General features: G+C 51.5%; 1 protein-coding gene across 1 annotated transcript in view; it reads left to right on the top strand.

Annotated features, from left to right (window-relative positions):
* Positions 1-25821, top strand: part of LOC121443532 (histone-lysine N-methyltransferase PRDM16-like) — a 133460-nt gene that overhangs the window by 83496 nt on the left and 24143 nt on the right. Inside the window, exons 2-3 of the mRNA XM_041645297.1 lie at positions 19210-19332; positions 19474-19608. Of these exons, the coding sequence (XP_041501231.1) occupies positions 19210-19332; positions 19474-19608 (258 nt within the window). The remainder of the gene's footprint in view (positions 1-19209; positions 19333-19473; positions 19609-25821) is intronic.

Raw genomic sequence — 25821 nt, 5'->3', positions numbered from 1 at the left:
ACCTAGCAGGCTGCTCGAGTGTAGACCAAGGCCGTGCTGACGCCGAGAGCCAAGAAGGGCAGCAGGCCCCAGTGTTTGGTCACCACTGGCGACCGATCTTTTCCTCTCCTGCCCCAGACTGAAGCTGGCATCCATGATCCCTGACCCCTGTTTGAAAGGACTAGGATATTCCTACAGTATGACCACAAAGGGACAAATTTCCAGGACCGCAAATCAGGTGGCTCCCGAGAAGTGAACCCCTCCACACCTCAACAGCTGCACTCACCTAGTGATAGGAGGTCCCAGGGGATCCACTTCACTCCACGTCTCCCCATAGCCACTGGGTGATGCTTTAGGGCATGAGAAGAAGGGGTGCTCCCACTTCACAACACAGAGCAGAAACAAACCCTCCCGGGAGTCACCTGGGAACCCCACTGCCCTTGAGAAGCCCAGGATAGAATGGTAAGGCCCTTGTGCCTGATACTGCCAATGTCACATTCCCCTTTGGATGCTTAGCCTCAAGATGCCATTGCATTGTGTGTGTATAGGTGTGAGTATGTGTGTGCTTACGCATGTGTATGACTGTCTATGTATGTGTGAGTGTGTATGAATGTGTGTGTGAGTGTATGTGTACGAATGTGTGTATGTATATATGAGCATGTGTACAAGTGTGTTATGTATATGTGAGTGCGTGTATACATGTGTATATGAGCGTATGTACAAGTGTGTGTACGTGTGCACATGTGTATATTATGAGTGTGTATGTATGAGTGTGTGAGTGTATGTATATGAGTGAGTATGAATATATATATGAGTGTGTGTGTATGTATGTGTGTACAAGTGTGTGTATGTGCACACATGTGTATATGTATGAATGTGTATGAGTGTGTATATATGTATGTGTGTATGAGTGTGTGTATGCACATGTGTGTATGAGTGTGTATAAGTGTGTGTGTGTTCTGTATGCTTTTGAAGTGCAAGGTTCCTTTCAAGCTACAGCGCACTGAGGGCTGTCTTAGAGACCTGTTATCCATCCGTCTGTCCTGGGAATCAGAGTTCAGGGAGCAGCCCTCCCTGACTTCCACATCAGACTCACTGGGGATCCCCTGGGTCAGGGCTGAGGGCCAGTCTTTCAGGAAGAGGCCTGAGCAGCAGGATCCAGGGCCCCAGACAGAAGCAAAGTGGCCGAGGCTTCCTGACAAGAGACCCGTCCGCACCATCTGCTCCGAATCTCTGGCAGTTACTGTGGAGCTCAGATTTCAGCCTCCCCTCCACCTGTCACCCTTGTTTACCCGAACCCGCACTCACTGCTCCATCCTCGGGCCTTCCCGTAGAGCCTCCAGAGAATTGTTGGCAATCTTCACTTCTTCACCCGTAGGGAAAAAAAAACAGTGTCCTCTGTGTGGTTGTAAAGAACCCTGAGACTTGTCCATCAGCAGCCTGAGCTCAGAGGCACAGAGGATGAACGTCAGACACAAGGCCCTCACTCCAAAGTGATGTTTATTTAGCAATTGGCATCAGACGAGAGCTTCAAACGTGAGCAACATGTAAGACTCTGAGAAAGCAGATGCCGTGTGCCTGTGTCTGGGCTTGGCATAATTTAAGACTGTGTATATCCTCAGACTCGTGGAAGCCTGTCTAGCCAGGGGACCGGGGAGACAGCTGTCAGCAAAGTGTGTGCCATGCAGGCGTGAGAACCGGAGTTCCATCTCCAGAACCCATGTAAAACGCCAGGTGTGGTGCTGTGTACCTGTAATTCAACACTGGCAAGACAGGAGGAGCCCCAGAACTCACAAACCAAGCCAGGAAGTCCCAGGTTCCAGTGAGAGACTCCTCTGCTATAAAAAGCAGGAATGGAGGGGTGGGTCATTTGTTTGTGGAGGACCCAAGTTCTGGTCCTAGTACTCACAGCAGATGGTCATGACTGCCTGTAACTCCAATGTCAGGGGACCTGACTCCCTCTTCTGAACTCCGTGGGTACCTGAACTCACAGCACGTGCACGTGTGTACACACACATACACTCACACACCATAATTAAAGACAAAAACAAATTAAGGTAATCAGACTAAAGTAAAGATAGACAACACTGGTGGAGCAGCCACAAAGCACAAATTAATCTCTAGCCTTCAAACACAGAGAGAGAGGGGGGAGGGATAGAGAAGAGAGAGAGGAAAGGGAAGAGAGAGAGGGGAGAGAGAAAGAGAGAGAGAGAGAGAGAGAGAGAGAGAGAGGAGAGAGAGAGGAGAGAGAGAGGAGAGGGAAGAGAGAGAGAGAGGGGAGAGAGAGAGAGAGAGAGAGAGAGAGAGAGAGAGGAGAGAGACAGAGAGGAGAGGGAAGAGAGAGGAGAGAGAGAGAGAGAGAGAGAGAGAGAGGAGAGGGAAGAGAGAGAGAGGAGAGAGAGAGAGAGAGAGAGAGGAGGGGGGAGAGAGAGAGGAGAGGGGGGGAGGAGAGAGAGGGAGAGAGAGAGAGCCTCTTAAGAAAGTGTCCTCTTGGCTGTTTGGCTCCCTGGCCAGCAGCAGGCAGATGTGATTAACTCCACGTCCCATTAGCAGGCCACTGTCCTTACCACTAATTGTCACATGGTCAAAGCTCTAGTAAATGAACCAAACACTTCTTTTATCTGTCATCTTGGACATGACGCCGTAATGATGACCATATGTGCAGCACTTGTATGTTACCGAACAGGGACTTCAGGCCAGGGGATTCCAGCCCGGATGCTTCTGCAGGAGAGAAGAGTGGGTCCCCTCTGGAAGCTACAGCCCCTTCTAGAGTCATGCTGGCTTCTTGTGCTTGCCAGGCGGCTCGGCTCTAGGTTATGGGCAGCACCTCCATCAAGCAAGCCACAGGTTCTTGGCCAGAAAGGAGACCAAGAACCTGGTGCATGACTTGGGTCCACCATGTTCCCAAGGAGTCAAATTCAGTGAATTGTCCTTGAACACCAGACTTGACTCCAGTGCCAGAGAGAGACACCCACTGCTGTATGGTGGTCAAACAACTGTGCTGCCACCTCGCAGCTGGCCTCTGAGCCAGGCACAGTTCCAATACCTCCCTGGGGTCCTCTGGGGACATGACCTCTAGGCAGAATGTAGCAAGACGATAGAGTCATGCTAGGCAAATCCATGGGGCTGGAGTCTGCCACGGCCCTGACATGGCGGGGCTGACGATGGGAGCCAGGGGAGCTGCCCTTCCCCAGCTTCTAGCAGGACCCCCTCCAGGTCCTGTTTGGAACAGGAGTGGAACCCCCCTGGAAAGTCACAAAAACGGAGCCAGATGTGCCCTGCCGTCTTGCAGCAGGAAGGAGGGGCGGGCTGCCTACTGGGGCTGTACGGCGCTCTCATTTCTCCGGCAGAGCCACTTGTGAGTGACTGAGCGAAGACACAGAAGTAACAATGGTGGCAGTGTCTGCAGAACAGAGTTCCATTGAGCGCCATGAAAGCCTTTTTGAAGTGGAGGAACAGTTTGAAGACACGGCATTCCTCGCCCCATGTTTTGACTCAGAGAGGCCAATGGGCAGAGCCTCAGATGCCTCCAGAGAGGCCCTGGTCCACCTTTGAAGCCTGCATCTGTTTTTGCTACCCCAGACTCAGTGTATGCATCTCCCTGGCAGTCCACCACCCAGTAGGGTTAGAGAGGGGTCTCCATGGAAGACGTACAGATGCCTGAATGCAGAATCAGCGATCAAGCACTTACCCAGCAGTCATAGCTGTGGGGATGCTGTGCTCAATATGCGGAGGCCAAAGGCAAAGTATGTTTGCCCAGAACACACACCACACACACACACACACACACACACACACACAGATACACACACCACACACACCCACACACATACTCCACACACCACACACACACATACACCACACACACACCACACATACACACACACCACACACATACACCACACACACCACACACACACATACACACACACACCACACACATACACCACACACACACATACACACACACCACACACATACACCACACACACACACACACACACACACACACACACACTTCCTTGCCTATAACCCTGAAGCTCTGAAACCCTCTCACATGGATGAGAAACAAGTGGGACCTGAGAGAGGAGGCCTAGAATGGATGGGGATGGGTTGGAGGATGGACATGTGACCGCAGTACAAGTGATGGGCACCTGCTGCTTGGTCCTGAGTTTGGGTAAAATTCAAGAAGGTTCTCAGGTTCTCACCCCCACGCAGGGCAGACCTTCCTTCTGGGAGTGTAAAGTGGCCTTAAGCAGCCCCAGCGTGGCCTTTGAATTCATGTTTGCTCTGGGGATGTGGCCCTTAGTTCTTCAAATGCCCCCACCTGGCATTTATTAAACTTGATTGAAAACCCTGAAAGATGTAAAGTCATGGCAAGCAGCCTGCCCACCCTGTGTTTGCCATGCTCCCACAAGCTTTCCCTGGGAGGTTAAAGAAGACAGGCTTGCACCCAGCAGTGTGAAAGAGCTGAAAATTGTGACATCACATGGGCTAAAGCCCCCTGGAAGGAGGACAGGATAGGGTTGAGATAGACCAGGATAATCAGTAAATAGCAAGGGGACACAGTCACAGAATGGGCTTGGACAGCCATCAAGAGACACATACAGGGTCACTCCAGGGAAACCACAGACACACAGACACACACACACACACACACACACCTGGGGCGGGGGGAGACCTCCAAGGCTATGATGCAGACCCGTGGGAAAGTCTAAAGCCCATGCAATGCGACCACTAATCTTGGGCAGACCCAAGACCTCCAATCCCAGGCTGGAAAGTGTAAGCCCTACTATCTCAGCCTCTGAGAACTGGCGTTCCTTTGATGGCTCTGTGTCCCCTGTCATTGTCCGCTGACAGCCCCTTCGACCCAGCAAAGAGACACTCGACGTGGATGTGCAGCGTGGCGCCTGACTAAACATCCCGTGGGAAGGCATTCATCTCTAGGGAACTCCTCCTGCCTTGGAATGGGGCTCTCGGTTGGTTGGCAGTCCTGGCACGGTCAGGTCTGAAGGGTCTAGGCAGCTGTGACTCCAAAGTTGTCTGCCCACCCTGCACAGACCACTGTCTCTCAGCATCAAAGCCGGATTTCCTAGGAGTCCCCAAAGGGTCATTCATAGGTAGGACCTCCCTGGGAAGTCACAAAACCGGAGCCAGATGTGTGGTATCATCCTGCAGCAGGAAGGAGGAACTACCTGGGGCTATAAAGCTATTATTTCCCATGTCAGAAAGTTTGATCCAACCTCAGTGTCATGAATATGAGATTTGGGGGTTCCTTTCAGACTTCCACAAGGCTGCCTTCCAAACAAGACACCAGGAGACCACCAAGCAGATGCACTATGCAGGACTGGCCACAAAGCCACCTGTCTTCTTGATGGTCTCTTTCCACAGTGACGATATTCACCATGAGGAAAAGCTCAGACAAAGGGGCACTGGGACCAAACCCTAAAAGGGAGAGGGCAAAAGGAGAGAGAAGGGAGGAGATGGAAATAAACCCAGTACTAAACAGCAGGGTTCCCAGCAGCTCCTGCCTCTAAAGGAACAGTAACGGATGCATTTACCTCTGGAGGCAAAGGTCCGAAAGGCTCGGACCAGCTCCTGCCTGGGGGGATCTCTATGGATAGGAACCAAATCTTGTACCGTCTCTGTAGAGTGGCGATGATCCCCATCCGCTGTGCTCTCTCGCCTCGTGTGAACTTGGAATGTGAGGTGTAGACAGAGGCTCCTGCCAATCAATCCGCTAGGTGGGTCAAGGCTTGCCGAGCTCTGGATAGGTTTCTGGAAGATCATGTAGCCCGATCACCAGATCCCCGCCACTCGCTGTCATGTGGAAGACTCTGAGGCCATACTTTCCCCCTGGGAAAGGTCTGGGCTGTAGATTTGTGTTCAGGTAATTTAATGATTTAATAAGGAAGTCCTGGTTTTGCTGCAAAGTGGGCCCCACATCAACCTGTACATCAGCCTCACTTGGACCTCAGAAAATGTAAGCCCAGAAGTTCCAGGGTATAGACGAAGCCTTTCTACATTCATAGACATAGGGACCTGCCATGGACCTACCCTGGTGCAGAGTGCTCTCTGGACAAATGGGGTGCTGACTTCTCCCCCATTTCATCCATCCCCGACTGGGCCTGCCTAGGCTTTCCACCCCCACTGCCACATCCTATCCCTTCCTCCCCACCCCTCTAGGCAACATGGCCGTTGGCTACCAGACAACTACTTCCTCCCTTTTGGCTACTGTTGGGGACAGGTAGGATGTTTATAAACTAGAGTCAAAATGCAATTTTACTTAACATAGCCTCTAGGATGACCAGAAACCTGAAACACGGGAACCTTTGTTCCTAGTCCCCAGGTAAGACATGGCCATTGCTCGATGAAGAAGTTGTGTAGATGGAGCCTGGTTGTGTATGAGCTTGTCACACCTCAGCCTGGGGAAGGCTCGCTCAGTGCCGGGCAGCTGTAATTTCCCTCTGGGAAACCCACAGGGAAGAAGAGTGCCAGGAATCCCCAGGTGGGGAAGAAGTACCAGTTTTGTCCGAGCTAGGAAGCCACAGTGCTATGGGCAAAGGCCAAAGCTGTGGGCAGAGCTGTGGGCTCAGTGTGCATCCATTTTGGAAAATGAGCTGATCTGTGTAGTCTCCAAGGGCTGGGCAGTGACTGGGGTCTCGGGGGTATTGGTTTGTGGGCTCCAGGCCTGTCTTCCTTCTGAACATTCAGCTGTGCAGCCCGGGATCACCCACTGACTTCCAGTGGAGGATGTGAAGGGTCAGGCTCAGCTGTTTTTCTTCCTCTGGGTTAGGAGCTGTCAGGGAAAGGAAGTGGGGTGCGTCAGTACATACAGGAGGGGAGATGGGGTGCCCAGTAGTATAGGAGGGGAGACGGGGTGCTCTAGTACGTAAAGGAGGGGAGGGGAGATGGTAGAGAGTAGGACTTCTTGGCTGATATGGGGTCCACCCCTCATTCTCTCTCCTCATGCCTGAGGCAGCCACCTACACCCAAAGTCATTACTTACAACTACTGTTGGACACAAAGCCACACCACTTCTGGGGTGTGGGTAATGAGGGTCCCCAAGTCAGACAAGGAGGAGAGACATTGAAGTGATCTGTGCTGGGCAGCTGGCAGCCCCACACATGTGACCTGATGTCAACCACAGGCCAGAGGTATTGGGGCACTCGACTGCCACCATACACACAAGTCATAAATAGACCCAAGTGGCCCCGACCACAACCTTGTTTTCGTCCTGTGGCAGTCAAAGGTGATTAATGGGAATTATCTTTAGTGCTAATCAGAGCCGTTTGGAGGAGGCCAGAGTGGAAGGAAACACTCTTGTGACGCTGCTGCGATCCCTTTGAAGAGTTTCGGTTGTGTGTATGTGCACACGTGCGCATGCATGCTCAGGTAGTGTGTGCGCATGCTCGGGTATATGCATGTACACATGCACTCATGCACATTCTGGGGAGAGGCTGGCTAGTAGGAAATGGGTTGTGTGTGTGTGTGTGTGTGTATGCTTGGGTATATGTATGCACATATGCATCCACGCAGAGCCCATGGGACTGGCTAGTAGGAGAGGGTCTGAGACGATGGGATGGAGGCGAGGAAGGAGTCCAGTTGTTACCCTGTCCCGGTGCTCCTGTAGCCAGAGAATGCTTACTTCACACAACTCAGTGTGGCTGGAGTGAATTCATGGCGGCTGCACAGGGATCACATGCGCTGGGCCAGAATTAGAGCAGAGGCCAGGCTGGTGCCTTGGCAAAAGGGTGGCAATCCTCTGTGTGTTCCATTTCCTCTTCCTTCCAAGCACAAGGCCTTCACTACTACCCATGGCCCAGTCACACCAGGAATGCCCTTTCCTCCTGGGCCCCAAGGAAGGTAGTCAGGGCTCTTCAGCAGCCTCCCCAGGCTAGTATGGCTTCCAGATACAAAGTGTCCCTTTATTGGGTATATCAATTCAAAAAGGGGCTAGTAGTAAGCCGAGAATATTTGGATAAACTTGACAGCCCCAGAGACTGAAAAAGCCCTTTTGTTCCCCCACAAGAAGGGCAGCCCTGCCACCCTGGGCTCCCTGGAGCGGCTCCAGAGAAAACTGAGGTTGGAGCAGAAAAATGATTATGGTGCCTCATGAAAGATCCATACTCTACGCTCAGTGTTTATTATTATTTTTTTTCTTTAGAATGTGTGGCTAACATCCTATTGCATAATGCCAGGCTGTAAGCGTGCCTGCAAACACCGCAGCTCAGCCTGCCAGCGTCTGCCAGCATGGGAAGTAAAGTCTGTGGCGTTTGGGGCAGGGATGGGGTGGCACGTGGGTTTTATTTTGCTCGGTTTTGTTTTCGAGATGTTGACGACCAGTTCCAGAAGGTGCAAGCATCTTCTAGGGTTGTACTCTGGCCAACAGAGAGGCTCCTCTCCATGTGAGCCTCGGAAAGCTGGGGTTGCAATTGCATGTGGGCATGGTGTTGGAGGAGTCTCTCACCCTGCAGGAATGAAAACTGAATGTAAGTGCTTGGCTGTTGCTGAGAACAGAGCCCACGGAAGCTGCCTTTCTGGGGAGGGCTTGTTAAGGTGGGGAGCAGTCTCAGCTACCAGATTCTGGACCTGGGTGGCCGCTGCTGGATCCAGATCCCAGAAGACCCAAATCAAACACAGACTACTAACCCTGCCTCCCCCATGCAGCAGCTCCCACCTAAGCAGAGGTCAGTCCTCACACAGGTAGATTCCCTGCAGAGAATACCTATGGTTCTTTCTGGAAATCTCCTGACCCAGGAAAGCAGAGACGGACACTCGGAAACCACATCAGCTTCTCCAGGTCTCTGGGATTGTTGCCTTCTCCGTGGGCATAGAAGCAGGTCTACCAGAGCAAGGGCCTCTGGAGCTCTTTGGAGGAGGAAAGCCAGCGATCCTGCTTCTGCTAGTGCCTTCTGCAGCAGGAAAAGTAAAAGACAAGGAAGGATCCCAGGGAAAATGTGACCTGCCTCCTACACAGTAACCTTATTTAAATTCTGGCTCAGAGGCCATGGGGTTAGCAGTGGTGTTCACAGTCAGAGGCCATGGGGTTAGTGGCTGTGTTCACGGTCACTGTGGCATGCCAATGACATGCTAAGATGGAGTAAAATGCTTAAGGGGGGGGCTAGGGAAATGGCTCAGTTGGTAAAATGCGTGATGTACAAGCATGAGAAACAGAGTTTGATTCCCCACACCCATGTAGAAAGCTGCACACTGCAGTATACATCTGTAATCTCAGCACTAGAGGATTGACACACACATGTGCATACATCTGCGTGCACACAATGCACCTACCCACATAAACACGTGTGTACTACTCGGCTCTCTCTCTCTCTCTCTCTCTCTCTCTCTCTCTCTCTCTCTCTCTCACACACACACACACACACACACACACACACACACAAATAAATGCTTCTTCTAATCCACATCCATACTTGAACAGATTAGGGACCCCCAAAAGACCCAGGCAGATGGTGGAGGGCACCCTTCATTCCTTTGACATTTGCTCAGCAGAGAAACGGGAACACAGAAGTGAGGAGAGTTACTCTGTGGAATGGCTTCTGTCTGCTGTGCAAGGCTGACTTGGCCGTACCTTTGTCTATGAGTCACTTGAAACATGCCCATCCTGAGGCAGACGTCTCAAGCCAAGCTCACATCCAAGGGCGAGCTGAACTTGCAACCCAAAGCCCGTCCCCAATAAGCTGTGTGGAAGCTAATCTGATATAAGCATACCTTACATCTTAGTCCCTTCACCTCTGGTGCCAAGAGGGCTGGGTGTAAGGAGAAAGGATGGTCCAGTTGGACTGTAGTCAGTGCACCCTAAGGTTCATCTCTTTCTTAACCAAGTGGTCAACCACTAAAGTCCAGGCACACTAAGAAAAATAGATCATGGGAAGCAGAGTCATCACGAAACAACATTAGGAGGAAAAGCTCCTCACGCAACACAGTCAAAATAAGGACTGAGCCTCGCCAGCATCCTTTCATCTGTGCATACCTGGACCTGCTTGGGGAAGGAACTGGCATTGACCCTTTGCGGTACCTCCAAAGACAACATTGTCGGCACCAAGAGTCCTTTGCCAATGACCATTTTTGTATGTCAAAGAGTACCAAGAACTGTTCTTTGTGGAGATTGGCAAGGTCTTTGCTTAGACTTGGCCTGTTGAGATTTGAGCTATTTCCAAGAGTTGACCTCAAAACATTGGGCTGATACAGAAGGTGGTGAGTCACTGCACTCCTCTGTACCCATGTGTGCCAGTGAGAGGAACGAGTGCCCAGAGGCTGTGTCTGCTGTGGGAGAGGCACCAGATGGAACCTAGCAGGCTTCTCTAAGCACCTACCATGGGCCATGTAGCCTCTGTGCTGGGGGATATAGGTCACCATTATGTTGAGCCCCAGGAAACAGACTCAGGGTGATGATTCAGTAATGTTGACCTGGGAAAGACTATAACTCTGGTTCAGAGAGGACTAGCCAAGAGGGTTGACAGGCAGGTCCTTCGGCACAACCCAGAGAGAGCAATGAGAAAGAAAATGACCCAGACTTAATAGGGGAGGTGAAGAAAGGAGGTCTGGTGGGCAAAGGAAGGCTAACGAGAACATGTCCTCAGTTGTCTTGAAATGCCTTTGTTCCCTCATTTGTGCCCAAACCTTCTATGAGCACCTACCGTCTACATGGCTCTAGAAGTCACCCAGGTGACATGCTCAAATCATTCACTATTTGCAGGAGAAGGAAGATGGAAAGTGACCATCATGGTCCAGTCCTTCTGTGCTGCTGAGGACCCTTGATGTGAATCCCCAGTTAGCATCACAGGAGAGCTATCCTATGTTCTGGCACCCCATATTTCTGGAAAGATGTTCTCTTCTGGATCACTGTGGGAGTCCAGGGAAACCAGAGAGTTCTGGATATGTTATATATACCGTCCAGCCATCTATCCATCTACCAACTCAACATCCACCGGTCCACTCACTCGGTATCTACCTCTACATCCATTCAACAGTCATTAATCCATCCACCCATTCAATTCCCATCTATCTCCCCATGTAACATCCATCTGTTCATCCACCTATTCAACATCCATGCATCCATCACCCATTCAACATCTATCCATCCACACATTCAACAGCCATCTCCCATCCCCATGTATATGCATTCAGCAACAGTCCAAAACTCATCCATTCATCTATTTATCTGCTCATCATCCACCATTCAATGTAGACTTCTATACCCACTTGTACATACATTCAACCTCAATCTATCCCACTCATTCACCCAAATTCCATCCATTCATACACCCATCCATCTATCTACTTATGAAGACATCCAATGGGCCTCAGCTAATCACATGTTACAGGACAGATCCCAGAGAAGCTTCAGTTACCCTCGGCAACCCTGGGGTTGTGAGATTGTAAGGAAAAGCAGAGGAAGTGTTACCTAGACTGAGTAAGACGTCCTGACGCGGTATGAACGGCTAGATGGTTATAGCATCACACAGCCCGTAGGGAGGTGACCCTCCCTCTCGCTGAGGGTGAAATAAGAAAGGCCAGGGCCAGCAGAGTGGCCTGGGCTTTGCACATCACTGCCCTCTCTCAGGAGCAATGGAGCAGGAGACTGCCACTCAGCACCAAGCTGCACCAAGTTCTCCTGAAGTTGACCCTCCCCCACGTGCTGCTTGTGATGACTGCTGTGGCCATGATGGGCATGGCAGGGTGGGGCATTTACAGCCCATCCTGAGGTTGTATGCCTAGGATTCAGAAGTCCCCCTGTACACCAAGCAGGGATCTATTCCAGCCAGCTGGGCAGGGAGGCCCAGGACTGTTGGTGGGCTCCTCAGTCTTGCATTCAATTCCCATGTATGAGGGCTTTTGTTAAACAACCATGGCCCTGCTCCCACAGGCCTGAGATCTCATGTGGCCCCAACCACATGTCAGTGGCTAGCCCACCACGGGGAACTCCTCCCGCATCCGCTGTGGGGGTTGCTGCGTTCACAAGCGCTGCAGTTTGTCACCCTCTAAAAGCCAAAGAAAGGTTATGTGTGTGACACCTCCCAGGCCCTGCCTGCCCTCAGAAGAGCCACTTCCTGTGACAGCCTAGCACTTACACCCCCTGAGCAGGGGTGTGGCCACAAACATTTGGTTTGGGGTTGTGGGATCTTAAAATATTTTATGATTAAAAAAAAAAAAAAAAAAGCAAAAGCACTTTGCTTTGGAAGGTCAGGGCCAGGTCCGTGCCAGCATGCGAGCTCCAGGCTTGGGGCTCTGCCTGGCCTGTACTTGACTCAGAGGAAACTTGGATCTAAAAATTGCTGAAGTTATTTGCATCTGAACGACACCAGCACCGTTCTGGACAGACCAGACTAGCAACAGCAGCCTGTGTCCCTCCTCCCAGCAACAGCCCGAGTCAGGACTCTGGGCCCAACCATCCCATGGACTGCCCTAGGCGATGTAGGGGAGGCTCCAAATGTGGGAAGACCCTGGACACTTAGGATTGCTCTGCAAGTCACCTGGGGACTTGGGGATTTTCTCAGAGGCCTTTGTAAAGCACATGGTCCGAGACATAGCGTAGCTGTGCTTGTGATCTGGGGTCAGCCAACAGGAGCAGAACTAGAGGTGTGTGCTGCTATGATGTAAGGAGCAGATGTAAGGGCTGAGCTCAGCTTGTGGAAAGACCCCTCTGAACTGGCACTCGTTGGGAACACCTATGGGGGCGGCAGAACATTTATACCCATGACACCTAGAGTATTTGTACCGCTGGAGTTCAGAAGCTCTGCTCACTTGTTGGTGAGATCCAAGGAGTCCTTACAAGGCTCACATCTGGGCAAGCCGACACTGTGACTCAGCCATCTTTGAACAGCAGGATTTGTGGCCACGTTCCTTATAGGTTCAGGCTCGCCACCTCCCCCACATCCTTGTCCTCTAAGAGCCAGTTGAAATACCAGCAGAGTGCTGGCCGCTAGGATCAGGTTGTGACATCAGATATTTGACTCTGAACAGCTGCTTATAGACTGGACTTTGGCAAGGGGGTTGAGCTTGCCAAAGCATCCTCTTGGAGTGTATCTTACGTGTCAGTTAGATGGAGTGACTCTGCCACTACCTACACAGCCTTGGCTTTGGGAAGTTGGGGCAGGGTAGAGAAGGCCCTTGTGACGAGTGCCACCAGTTCGGCTTCTTGGGAGAAGTGGAGGCAGTAACAATATAAAGAAACTATTATCCCCGCTCCAGAGCTCCTGAGAGACATTCCCAACGCTCATCACCCACCACGCCATCCATAGAAAAGGCATACAGGTCATGTGCATTCTAAAGACTGGGGAGAGGCCCTGCTTGGAGCATCTGTGGATCTGTTGTGGTGGACACTCATCTCAAGAGCAGACACATAGGTCCTCCAAGAGTCATCAAGATCCACCACCATCAGTGTTTAGAAATATGTGAGCATAACAAGATTGTTGGCTGGTATATAGCCCATTCTTGTACCTCCACTAGGCTGCCTAAGCTTGCTATCTATGTGAGTGACCATGGGCTGGAGAGCAGAAGAGAAGCTCTCCGGTTTCCTAAGTGGACATGGAGACAGGACCCCAGACAAGCCATGTTATTGAGAGTGATGACCACTCAATGCTAGCTCCCCAGAGGGAGAGATGGCCAGCCAATCCTTCTTGTATTCCCCTGGGGGAAGAATGTTCACTTCTGAGGGTTCTTGCCCACCAACAGGCTCGTGGTGGTGTCCAACCTACCAGCCCCCAGATTTCAACAGCCCCCCTTCCCACCAGATGTTGCCAGTCTCCTAAGATGCGTCTTGCCGGCCCCATCTGCAGCTCATACTCTTCATTACGGAAGACACAGAATGCTAGCATGAATCACCAAGTTGACCTTTTATTTCTTGTGGCTCAGGGTTGCAGCCCATGACCAATGAGACAAAGCCACAGATGCCAAGATGGTTGAGCCATGTGACCCACCTCAAACACCCCACTCGGGTCACTGTGTGCACTGTGGGGTTGTTGCGAGGGCTATCCCCATTTGAAGAACATCCTTGGTGGGTTTGCAGTAAGATCACAGGAAAGGGTGGTGACCCAGCTCCTGCAGCAGGCATCAAGAAAGAGCCCTCGCAGCTCCAGGCTTCCAAGGCTCCTCTTCTCCTCTATTATCTTCCTGAGATTCAGAAGTATGAGTCCCCTAGAGGCTTCGAGTCCCTCACACAAAGCACAGTCACACCTAAATCCTTCTCCACTTCACCATCATGCCCTCTTCCTTCAGGCAAAGTTCACAGATGCTGGCCCAGGAGGGTCATTTCCCTGACAGGTAAAACCTGAGCCAAAAAGAGCAAAGAAGGAAAGAGAAGAGGTTAAGTTAGTTTAGCATAGAAGGGCTGGAAGGCACAGAGATTCAGGGGCAGACAGCATAAAGAAGAGGTGAGCATTGGGCTGGATGCACAAGGCATGTACCCTGGGGCTCTGTTTCACAAGATGGCAGAGGACATGGGGGAGATCAGCTATGTGTCTGGGATGTTTGCACACAGTCTGAAGTCTCCGAGTCTGAGAATTGGGTGCAAGATTGCCGGGAACCTCAGAGTGTTCACAAGGCATTTGCATGTCTGAGTAACTTCTGGTGTGTGGTTTTCTTCAGATCTTCAAAGGCCTGCGTGGGGCCCAAATGCTGGAAAATATGGGATTCGGTGACTTTTTACGATACACATTTCTTGGTGTGGCTTTAAACCAAGAGCATCTGCCTGTGACTGACATAGGAGCCAAATTCTCCAGGTGTGGAACGGGACGTCACCAGCACCTGTTAGTAGAGTCCCTGGTCAGACAACAGCTCTCTTTTGGCAGCCCCCCAACCCTGAGCCATGCTCTGGGGTCTGTCCAGGACCCTGTAACTCTATCTATCATACACTACTACCCAGCAACTGTCCAGTGGAGGCCAGGGCCAGAGGGACATAGAAAGTCCCAGACAACTTATTTCAGGAGTGAGTCCCAGAAAACTCTCTTTCCCTCCTATTCCTCAGCTCCCTCCCTCTCACCTGGAACAGATGGGCCCCTGACCTCCTGATCTCCTTAGCGAGGCTCCTGTCTGCTGGCAGCAGCAGACCCCATCCTGCTGCCGTGTTTCTGCTTAGCACTTGGTCATGTCACCACCAAGCCCATAATGAGCATCGGGACAGGATTTATGAGCTCATTCAGGCTCCATGTCCGCCACATGGAGGTGTCTCCAGAAGGCCTGCCCTCCTCTTTCTGTCACAAGAATGGACTTTCTGTTTGGGCTCCTTGTGAGTGTCGTAAATCATAACCATTGTATGTGCGTGCTCACACGTGTGCCTCTACGTATCTGTGTGTGCGTATGTGTTCATGTTAGCGTGTGTGCCCAGGTGTGCATGCAGGTGTGGAGGGAAATTAGAAGGACACGTGAAACAGTCCTACAGACACCCACCATACTGTGAGCTTCAGGGGAGCACGCTGCAGCCTTAGGGCACAGGCCAACAAGGTGACTCCTAGGCCTCACTCCTTCCTGCAGGCTGGGAATCCATTAGGTGAGCTGACGACAGACGCCTCTGCACTCGCGCCTGTGTGCACATCCCATACGGAGCCAGCCCCTGGCCATGCCCATTAAATGGGAAAGAGCTGGCCCAGCAGAGAGCCACAGATTAAAAGTGCAGGAAACCTCAAATGATGTGCAAAAAAAATTGTCAAGGGTAAGAGGATTTTTTTTTCCATCTCTTCGTTTTTTAACTCAGCATTTCTGATGGGGGTGATTGATGAGCTGGGGAAGCTGGCAGGAACACGGGGGCTGAGAGGCCAAGTGGGGGCAAATGGGCAGAAGGGCCACTTCCACCGGTAATTATGGGAGTCCACAGGCTCAACCCCAACAACTCCAGAGCCAGGCTTTCAAGTGGGTGGGGCCCAACTCCAAATCTGGGCAGAGGTTCGGCTCCACAGCCACAGAAAAGCCAGCCAAGAGAACCCCGCCACACTCGAATATGACTCTTGATGTCTCATGTATGAACAGAACCTGATGCGTGCGCCCTCGTTCCCTTGTCCCCTGTGCTCTCACACATCCTTGGAACTATCAGAGCCACACAGCTCCTGCCAGAGCGTAGGTGCAAGCAGAGTCCAGATGGGAAAGACTGAGCCAATGCTGTTGCCTCTGGCCTCGGGTCCTTGGCACTTGCTTCTCCCACTGCAGTCAGGGACATGTGCTCAGCTGCCTGTGGCTGTGGACTTGATACCCTAACACCCAGGCCTTCCTCTCAGCATCCCATGAACCCTCAGAGCCAAGCAATTGCTGGTCAGAGTCCCAGTGGGCCACTGGAGGTCTCCTCAGCTAGGAAGTGGTGCTAAGGCTCCATCTCCATGACTACGTCAAAGCCCAGCTTCAGAGGCAGCAATGCCAAGGACCTGTGAGGATCCAAGCCAGGGTGGTGGATTCCAGATTTTAGAGAATCCCACCTAATTCTACTGCCTAAGACAAGTAGCTCCTCCCTCCCTGGTCTCTGAGGTGATCACACTGGGAAAGGGAACTTTCTCAAGTCTTTAGGGACTACCAGGAAAGCAATCATACAGAGGGTCAGGAGCTAATGAAGGACAGAAGCCTGGGCAGTTACAGACTAGGACCAACTACAGCTACCTAGGTCACTTTCTCATAGGAATGACCTTGTCTTTTTCAAAAATGTGCCAGCTGAGTGTGCATGCACACACACACACACACACACACACACAGGCACATGTGTGCACATTAAAGATTCTGTGTATACACACATGCACTTACATATGTGTGTGTGTGCATGTTTTCACACACGGGGTGCATAGCTGTGTGTGTATAGCCATAAGCATGTGCACACATGCTCACACCTTGTATGCATGCATATTTATCCATATGATTAGCTGGACCTCACTGAGCTGCCCAGCACTTTAACAGAATAATGAACACGGCCTCATCCACAGCCAGCCTGGAGTGGTTGTGAGCTAATGAACAAAGATTGTTTTTGGGGAAGCAGATCTCAGTTCTGAGAAATCAACAACCAAACCCCAGCAAAGTCCTGGGGACAGAGCCTTGTATGAAGACATGCTCATTCACATCACCGTTAACTAGCTCCCCCAGACCCTGCACCATAAGGGAAAAAAAAAAGCAGAGAGACAGAAAAATGAGCAAGATACACACAGAGGGAGGAACAGGGAGCCAGAAACGGGACCTGGGATTCGGCACCATCTGCTTAGAGGTCTGTGTGGCAGGAATCCACAGGAAGTCCCTGACCCCTCAGGCAGGGAGAAAGGGGTCCCCTGGCCTCTCGACAGCTAGCCTTTCTCTATTCCTATGTCTCAGGAGCGGGGTGAGCCTCCTTGTCAGGTAGAGGCCCTGTCACCTGTGGGCTGACCTCCTCAGCAGTTCCCTGCAGAGTTATCAGTTGGGAGGAGGGTCTGAGGTGCTCCCTCTGTGGGCTTGGTGACCTGAGCCCACCACATCTTAGAGAATGGGAGACCTGACCACCCCCACCAGGCACGTCAGCCCTCATGGTCTCAACATAAGGCCGCTATTCAGTTTGCCTCCATCCTCTGCAGGCTGTGGGGGTCACCCAGTAGTGTTTGGGTTGGGTTGGCCCTGAACTGGAACATGGCAGGCAGTGACCTCCAAGGGTTTGTAAGGAGCAGGGAAGGCTTCGTCTAACCCCTGAGTAGCAGGGCCTTGAGTGAACTCCTGGTATCCTGGATAGGGTTCAGACACCTGGGAAGATCTCCCTAGGCACCCCTCCCCTGAGCCCCAGAGGAGAGGAAAGGAAAACCTCTATCCTAATGCCTCTAGAGTTGAGGGTCCTGCCTCTCAGGAAGCATTCTGACCCCCTTACCTGCTCCCTAAACTAAGAGAGGAGTGCAGTCGGGCTCCCAGCTTTGCCAACAGTGTATGGACCTTAGTGTTGCAGATTTGAGGGGAAAGTCGAGATCCCAGGCTTGGGGGGGGGCAGGCTCTGTGCAAGGGTACACTCCGCTCACCCCAGCCTCTGCACTCTGGGTATTCCCCATCCCCACCTTCCCAGGCACAGAACATAGTTGCTTTGTGGCCTCATCCACAGCCAGCCTGGAGTGCTGAAGCCTCTTAGATGATTCTGGGCTGAGGGAACATGGGGGGCAAGTGGTTGAATGGCTTGGCCACTTAACTCAAGTCTCTGCCTGATGGAGTCAGTGCTTAGCCCCATTTCTGTCCTGGCTGCCTCGTGCTTCCAGAGAATCCACTGGACACCCAAGGGAGCGCATGGGGCCCTGGGATGGGGCATTGCTATGTGTTACTGTACAGGACTGCAGTCTACCCCCTGGAATCTGCAGGGCTTCCTCCATACTCTCCCTCCCTACTGGGTCCCTTCAGGCTGCCGCCCTTTGTCTGGAACCCAGGGGTCACTGACAGGTGTCAACTGGGAGACAAAGCTATCTGCCACGTGCTCAGGGTCTGACTTGTGTCAGAATCCTTGGGAACAAGGGAGTGGGTGTACAGAAGCAGGACGTGTAGTTTCATTGTTGTGCACGGAATTCCAGTGCCGGCCATAGGTGCACAAAGATCTTGAAAACTGCATGCCTAGTGGTGAAAATCCACTGAAAGAGCCCCTCCTGCTGCACCTTTGCCCCTTCCCAACTGAAAACGCCTGCCCCAGAATACTCCTGCCCGCCAACCTCCCTTTTAACCATCCTGCCTTTCGTGTGCCCACTTAGCCACCCCAGTTGCTTCAAAGGCTTTGAATTAGGGCTCGCCGTAGGCTCTGAACAGAGCAGGTATGAGTGGAACTCTATGGTGTCAGCAGCTGCCAGCCTGTGGTCCAGGTCTTCTTGCAAGCAACCCTTCAGGGTGGGGGCAGGGGTTGGGGTGGAGTTGGGGGGAACACAGTTCAGCAAACAAGACTCTGAAGAGAGTTCAGAAGGCATCAGCAACGACAAAGCAAAGCCAGTGTGGGCCCTGCCTGTTGTGCAGGACCTGGGGAGGAAGCATGATGTTTGCTGGCTGGCCAGCATCAAACTGAAACTTCCCAATTTTGAGGACATGAAATGTCTTCCTGGCATTCAGGTGATGTGCTTATCTGACAGGAGCGTGTCTACACAGGCACACGCACATGCACGCTTAGATACCACACACACAGGCTCAGGTGCAGCTGCACACCCCGGTAACACCTTTACCTTCAGAAGTGCTTTTTCTAGCCCAACACCCCCACTGTCCTTGCAGAGGGTTTGTGTCAGACACAGAAGGCTCTGCTTTCTCAAACCTGGACAGCTTGCTGGCACACTTTACCAGTGCAGAAGACTCGTCATTGCCCGGCCTGACCGTGAGCAGCTGTGTAAGAACAGGAAGAACCACCCTCTTCTCCGCCAATCTCCTGGTGGCTCCCTGGACCAGGTGTGATGGGTAGAGAGGGCCTCTCTGATGCGTAGGACTGGCTGAAGTTCTCACCCAGCCTGCCATCCTGCCTCTGAGGTCAGTGCAGCCTGACATAGCACACGGGGCATCTCTGACCTTAGCGCACTTCTTCCCCAGCAGGTCTCTGAAGACTTGGGCAGCGAGAAGTTCTGCGTGGATGCCAATCAGGCCGGGGCTGGCAGCTGGCTCAAGTACATCCGTGTAGCGTGTTCCTGTGATGACCAAAACCTCACCATGTGTCAGATCAACGAACAGGTAGGTCTAGGATGGTCACCGTCCCTGCAAACTGTCCTTGGAGACAAGGCACCAAGGTGGATGGTTGCTAAGGGGCGGGTCAGCCGAGCCTCTGTTAAGATCATGGGTCACCTGCTAAGCTCTGTCCTGCCGTAGGGGGTGGCCATTTGACACCTGCCCAACTGGGCTACCTGTAGAATTTAGCTGCCCCAGAATACTTCACAAGAGCAAAGACCACAGAGCAAAGGTCAGAAGAAACTTGTCTGAGACTGGCGACATTGGAGAACTGAGAGCTGTGGTTTTAAATAGCAGCTGAAACAGACAGGACCTCAAGTCACAGGGGCCTCATTCCCTACAAATACCAAGAATTGTGGGAAGAGTAGCCAACAGGAACCAATGGGAAGGAGAGTTGCCTAAACCCTGGTCAATCAAGGCTTCCTAAAGTCCACATTGGCCAGTCTAATGGCACAGAGCTACTTCCTAGACCAGGAAAAATGCCCAAAGCCCACAAGTCATAATCATGGCGTGACCTGCTGCCAAGCGCATGGTCCTGCATTGGCATGGCCTCCCGTCTCTCTAGGAGTAAACTGAGCTGAACAGTCCTGACTTCTGCCTCATCCTTCTCAGAGGCTGAGGAACCTGCAGTTCTGAGCTCAGCTTCTCAGAACCCCCACAAGTTCCCTAGCTCCATGGCTTGCCACTGCAGACCCACAATACTCAGTTTCCTTCTGCTGGGCACAGTGACCAGCGCTACTCTGTCTCTTCCGTAGCTTTGACCTTGCAGATATCAGTCCTCCAGCAAAGCCTTGTGTTTTCCTCTGGGTACCAACTCCCAACCCTCCCAGCAGAGCAGTTCATTCTGCCTGTGTGTCTTCGGGCTACATGTGAGATGTTGTTGGGGGGGAAAAAGGGTCCATTTTATTTTAAAAACCGTTCGTGAAGACCACGTAACAAAGGGCCCATTCTTGTGCCGCCCTGCAAGCCGTCTAAAGTGGTTCAAGGCTCTTGACTCTAGAGAAATATTTTGCATTTAAAAAGGAAACAGGGAGGCCATGAGGGAGGCCTCTACCCCTGCTTACTGCTCCGCTGTGCTCCTCCAGAGCTGTCTCCGTAGCTCTTGGGCTCAATTTGCTAGCAGTGGCTCCACCAGACACTCGCTGGTTCCAGACAGAACCAGGACCCAGGATGCTGCTGCCAAGACCTCCATGACCTTCCACTAAAACCAAAAATTTTGAGAGAAGGAAAAAAGACAACTTTCTGACTGAGGGATTTTGAGCATAGGAATAATAACTATGACGGTAAAGGGGAACATAGGAGAAAAACTTCCCGCTTCTAGAAAAAAAAAGAGACAGAGTGACGGGAAACTGGATTTAAGGTACACGGGGTTTGGCCAAGCCCACCCTCTCCAGCTCAGATCTGCAGAACATTGAGCCCTGGGAAGCATGATGCGGGCATCTGCGTGCAGGGATGTGTTTCTGCGAGATGCTGGTAGAGCAACGAGAATACAGTTTCTGTTACCTGGGAAACAGATGCTGGAACTTAGCTGAAATGGAACAGTGAGGCTTGAGTCTTTGTGGGGTAAGCTTTTTAGAAAACACACACAGTATAGTCCTCTCAAAGAAAAACTGGCCTTCAAAAACCTTTTATTCTTTCTTAATTATTTCAGGGACGTTTACTTAAACTACCATGTATGGGTTAAAGAGAAGTGATTGCCTTGCAGGGAATTCTCTTTTCATTTCAGACCATGGGCGGGACCGCTCCAGGTTAGAGTCATTTACATCCCTGGACCCCTGCATCCTTTGGTTCAAAGCTACTGCGTCCCCAGCCTTTCCCAGCCCTGTGCACTGAGCCCTGAGTCCCACCCTGTGTCTTATGCCCTGTGTCCTGTGCCTTTCCCTGTGTCCTGTGCCCTGTATCTTATGCTCTGCCCTGTGCCTTTCCCTGTGCCTTTCCCTATGTCCTGTATCCTGTGCCCCGAGCCCTACCCTGTGTCTTGTGTCCTGTGCCTTTCCCTGTGTCCTGTGCCCTGTATCTTATGCTCTGCCCTGTGCCTTTCCCTGTGTCCTGTATCCTGTGCCCCGAGCCCTACCCTGTGTCTTGTGCCCTGTGCCTTTCCCTATGTTCTGTGTCCTGTGTCCTGTCCTGTGTCCTGTGTCTTATGCTCTTCTCTGTGCCCTGCACTCTGCCCTGTGTCCTCCGCCCTGTGTCCTGTGCCCTGTGTCCTGCGCCTTTCCCTGTGTCCTGTGCCCTGTATCTTATGCTCTGCCCTGTGCCTTGCCCTCTGCCCTGCCCTATGTCCTGTATCCTGTGCCCTGAGCCTTACCCTGTGTCTTGTGCCCTGTGCCTTTCCCTGTGCCCTGTGTCCTGTGCCCTGTGTCCTGCACCCTGTCCTGCACCCTGTGCCCTGTGCCTTGCTCTGTGTCCTGTGTCCTTTGTCCTGCACTATGTGCCCTCTGCCATGTGTCCAGTGTCTTGTGACCTTCCCTATGCCCTGTTCCCTTTTCTCCATGTCATTTTCTCTGTACCCTGTGCCCTTCCATGTGCTCTATGCCCACACCCTTGACTGCATTGCTTGACTAATGCCAGGTCAGACTTACCTGTGCCTCCTTACCTGCTGGCTGGCTCTCTTCTACATGGTCTTGTAGGGTGAATTCTTCCTGGCCTAATCCCATGCGTAGGATGATAAATAGCCCCATGTTTAGAAGGATTGGAGATTTAGGCAAATGCCACCTTTGAGAAGGTCCAGAGCCAAAATAATACCCCAATCCTGGGGAAGTTCCCACCCCCAGATTTCACACTGAGACCCCTCTGTAGAGAATAAGTCCCCTCCCCACTGGAATCCACAGACTCACCCCAAATATTCACCAGTTAAATGAAATGACTTTCTGAAAGGCAAAATAGATTTTAGGCTAGCTGTTATTCTCCCCCAAACAGAGATATGTAGACACACACACACACACACCTCTCTTTTCCTCCCTTTCCCTCCCTCTCTCCTTCTCTTTTTCATAGCTGGCCACAGCCCCCATGTAATCACTTCCATTTCCTGGCCATCCTGTGAAGACAATTGTCCCTGTAGAGTAGCACTTTGACCCTCTCCGCAGCTGAATAAAACTTCCTGGAGATACTACTAGTAAAAAAGATTCCTGAGGATAGGCTTCTCTTTGAGAAGGAAACACTGAAAAGTGTCAGGTCCTGTTTCTCAGATTATTTTCTCCCTCCCCTGAGTGTCTATGAAAACTTTTAGGCAATTAGGAACACTACACAGCCATGGGCACATACACAACACATGTGTGCAAACATGGGTGCGTGTACGTACCTAAACATGCAGTTATATGTATAATCACATATGCACATGTACACAGCGCTGCCAGGACAGCACAGCCCATGAGGAAGCATCTGCATTGCAGAAATGATGCTGTTCTATCCAATGAGAAATATACGTCAAGTCAGAAAAGCATAGGCCTTGCTAATTCAAGGTTCAAGATGCAGGATTTCAGCTCCAGTATCCAAAAGAAACAGAAGGACAGGAGAAGGTCTTAGCATCTTAAGAGAAAGTTCTGGGAGCTTCAGCCACCAGAAGAGATCAACGGTCCACTTATGGAGAAATTGAAGACATGGGTCAACATGAAGAACGGAAACCCAGGGTCCCATGATCTGTGTTTGTAATGGTCAGGACCTGGGCTTGAGTCAACTCAGAAGCCTGGATTTCTGGGGTCCTGTGTCTTTGGGAGAGACCCCATGTCAGCTGCACATAGAAGACTGAAGAAGGTACACCTCCCTCACCATCATGGGGCTGCCCCTGCCCCTGCTGGCGGCTGCTGGAGCTATGACGCACACAGGCTCTGGAAGCCTCAGCAGCCCGCCTCCTGGTTCTGTTCAGGTCCCAGATGCCGAGAGTCCTCTCAGCCCAGCCATGAGCCCTCACCCCAGCTTCGTCTGGGTGTTCAGACCTGCTTCAAGCCCGAGGACAAAGGTTATCTTTTTATTTGCTCCTCTGTAGCCTTCTGGAGCTGGAAGTGTAGCTCAGGACTTCAAGGGGTTCAATTCCCATCCATCTTTACCGAAACTTCCCTCCAGCCTCCTGGTGCCTTGAGTGTGGGTCAATATGAAGCATGTAGCCACTTCTCCGGGAGTGCTGGCCAGACTCCATGCCCCTTGTCTATCTCAGCTCCCACCCCGCCTAGTGACACGAAAGAAAGTCACTGGCCTTGTACCTAATTTCCCGTCTGAACTATGAAAGGCCCTCCTGGTGTTCTGTAGCTCTGAGTCCTCTCTCCAGGAGAACCCATGCTCATGGGAAGGCACTGGTCCTGTCCCTCATGTCCACCTGGGAATCTTCCTTATGATTCCGAGAAGGGGAGGCAGGCAGCAGAAGAGACTGAGATAGACCTGGGGTTTTCCTTCTGTATACTAGAGGCCACAGATGGCCTTGGGACACCTGGCCCCTAAGGACCAATACTTTTCCTGTTTTTGAAAAAACAAAATCTTTGGGGTGGCCCATCTGGTTAGAACAACATACCTTCTGCAGAAGTGGGGGACCAGGGCTTTGCCCTGGTATTTTGTTGGAGGTAGTGAAGCCACAGACCTAGTTCATTGCCAGATGCCAAGCAGTCATTTCTCTTCCATCTGTACACGAGTCTAGGGGCAAACACGCACCCACAGCATCTCAGTTCATTTTGAACACCTGAGGACCCCCGCCCTTGCCCCGCCCCATCAACGCCTTCCAAGACCTCTCTCTTTGGAAAATTCAAAACATCCAGGTCACCCCTGGGTGTTTTTTCCTCCTGCAATTATGAGCAAATAAGTTGGTTTCAAACATTTAGGAGACACAAGCAGGGTCTGTTACTGAATTTGTTTTAATGTTAAGAAAGAAAAGAAAAGCTTGGAAATACTGTGCCCACAGGAAGCAGCAGGGGGTGGGCAGAGATCTCTCCACAGAGGAGCCATTCTCTCTTTTCACGCATTGCCTCGGTAGGGTGGGTCTGTGGGCAGAGGAGGGTTTACTGGTCAGCGGGCTGAGGGTGGAGGACAGGATGCAGCCCTGGGAGAGCCGTGCTGCTCTGGCTTCGCTCAGCTCCTTTCATCTGCAAGAACAACCCCAGCCTGTGCTCTCTGTAGAGCACCCCAGTTTCTCACGGCAGGGCAGAAGAGCCAGGGTGCCGTGCCCAGCCTGTGACTGGAAGGCTGAGACAGCCACAGCCAAGGAAGCTCAAAGGACAGGTCTGCCCACAGCAGGAGAGCGGCCCCTCTTGAAAGCATTGAACACGGTGTTTAAACAGAAAAACCTGGGCAGGAGCTGTGCATCCAAGCGATCACAGGGCCGACCCTGCTTCTTCACAGAAAAGCCGGTGCTGCCTGGCTGAAGCAAACAGCCAACGGCTCCCTGCCCAGAACATCTTTCCCTCCGAAGTGTGTGAGGCACTAGGGTTGATAGTTTGAACAGGGTCCTCAGGCTCTGAGCCCCTGACCTTTCCCTACTCCTATGCTTTCCTCCTTTAGATTTTCAATCAAAAGAATCATATGTTTTTGTTGTGGTCCTTTGAAATGGTGGCTCCAAAGGGCTAAACACAATTTTCTCTTTGAAAACCAGCAAGGTGCGATTAGAGAATTTGTTGATCCTTTCTTAGCCCATGAACAGAACACTTTCGAAATGCCGCTGTAGACTAATGAGATGTATCGGCAGGTAAAGGCACGGACCACCTCATTTGATGGCCTGAGTTCAGTACCTGAAACCCACATAGTGGAAAGAAGTAACAAACTTCTGCAAGATGTTCTTAGACCACACACACATGCACACACACACACACACACACACACACACACACACACAATTTAGAAGTTTTTTACCTTAAAAAATATATATCAAATGTGTTTTAATTTTGGAGAGCAGCTAAGCTTAAATTCAATTTTCAGCTGTGGTGATGGCCCCAATACAACAACTGCTTGTCAGAATTTATCTTCCATTAATTAAATGCAGTCCCTCGTTGGGAGCCATGTAACGGCATTGATTATTTAACTATGGGCTAATATTTGATATTTTACGATCCTTATCCAAACTGTGCAACAAAGGAAGAGATAAATGCATAAGGATGTTTTAAAATTTTTCAGTGGCAGAGCATACAGTAACAAAATTATAGAGGCTCCCGCACAGATGAAATTATTACAGCCGGGCGTGTGGAGCGAGGAGATGCAGGGACACTGACGGAGCCACCTGCATGTCCACTGATTTTAAGC

Source organism: Microtus oregoni, unplaced genomic scaffold (assembly GCF_018167655.1).
Source record: "Microtus oregoni isolate MIOR12 unplaced genomic scaffold, Mior012 000109F_ref0000275, whole genome shotgun sequence".
NCBI lineage: Eukaryota > Metazoa > Chordata > Mammalia > Rodentia > Cricetidae > Microtus > Microtus oregoni.
This window is presented reverse-complemented; position numbering and strand designations above follow the sequence as displayed.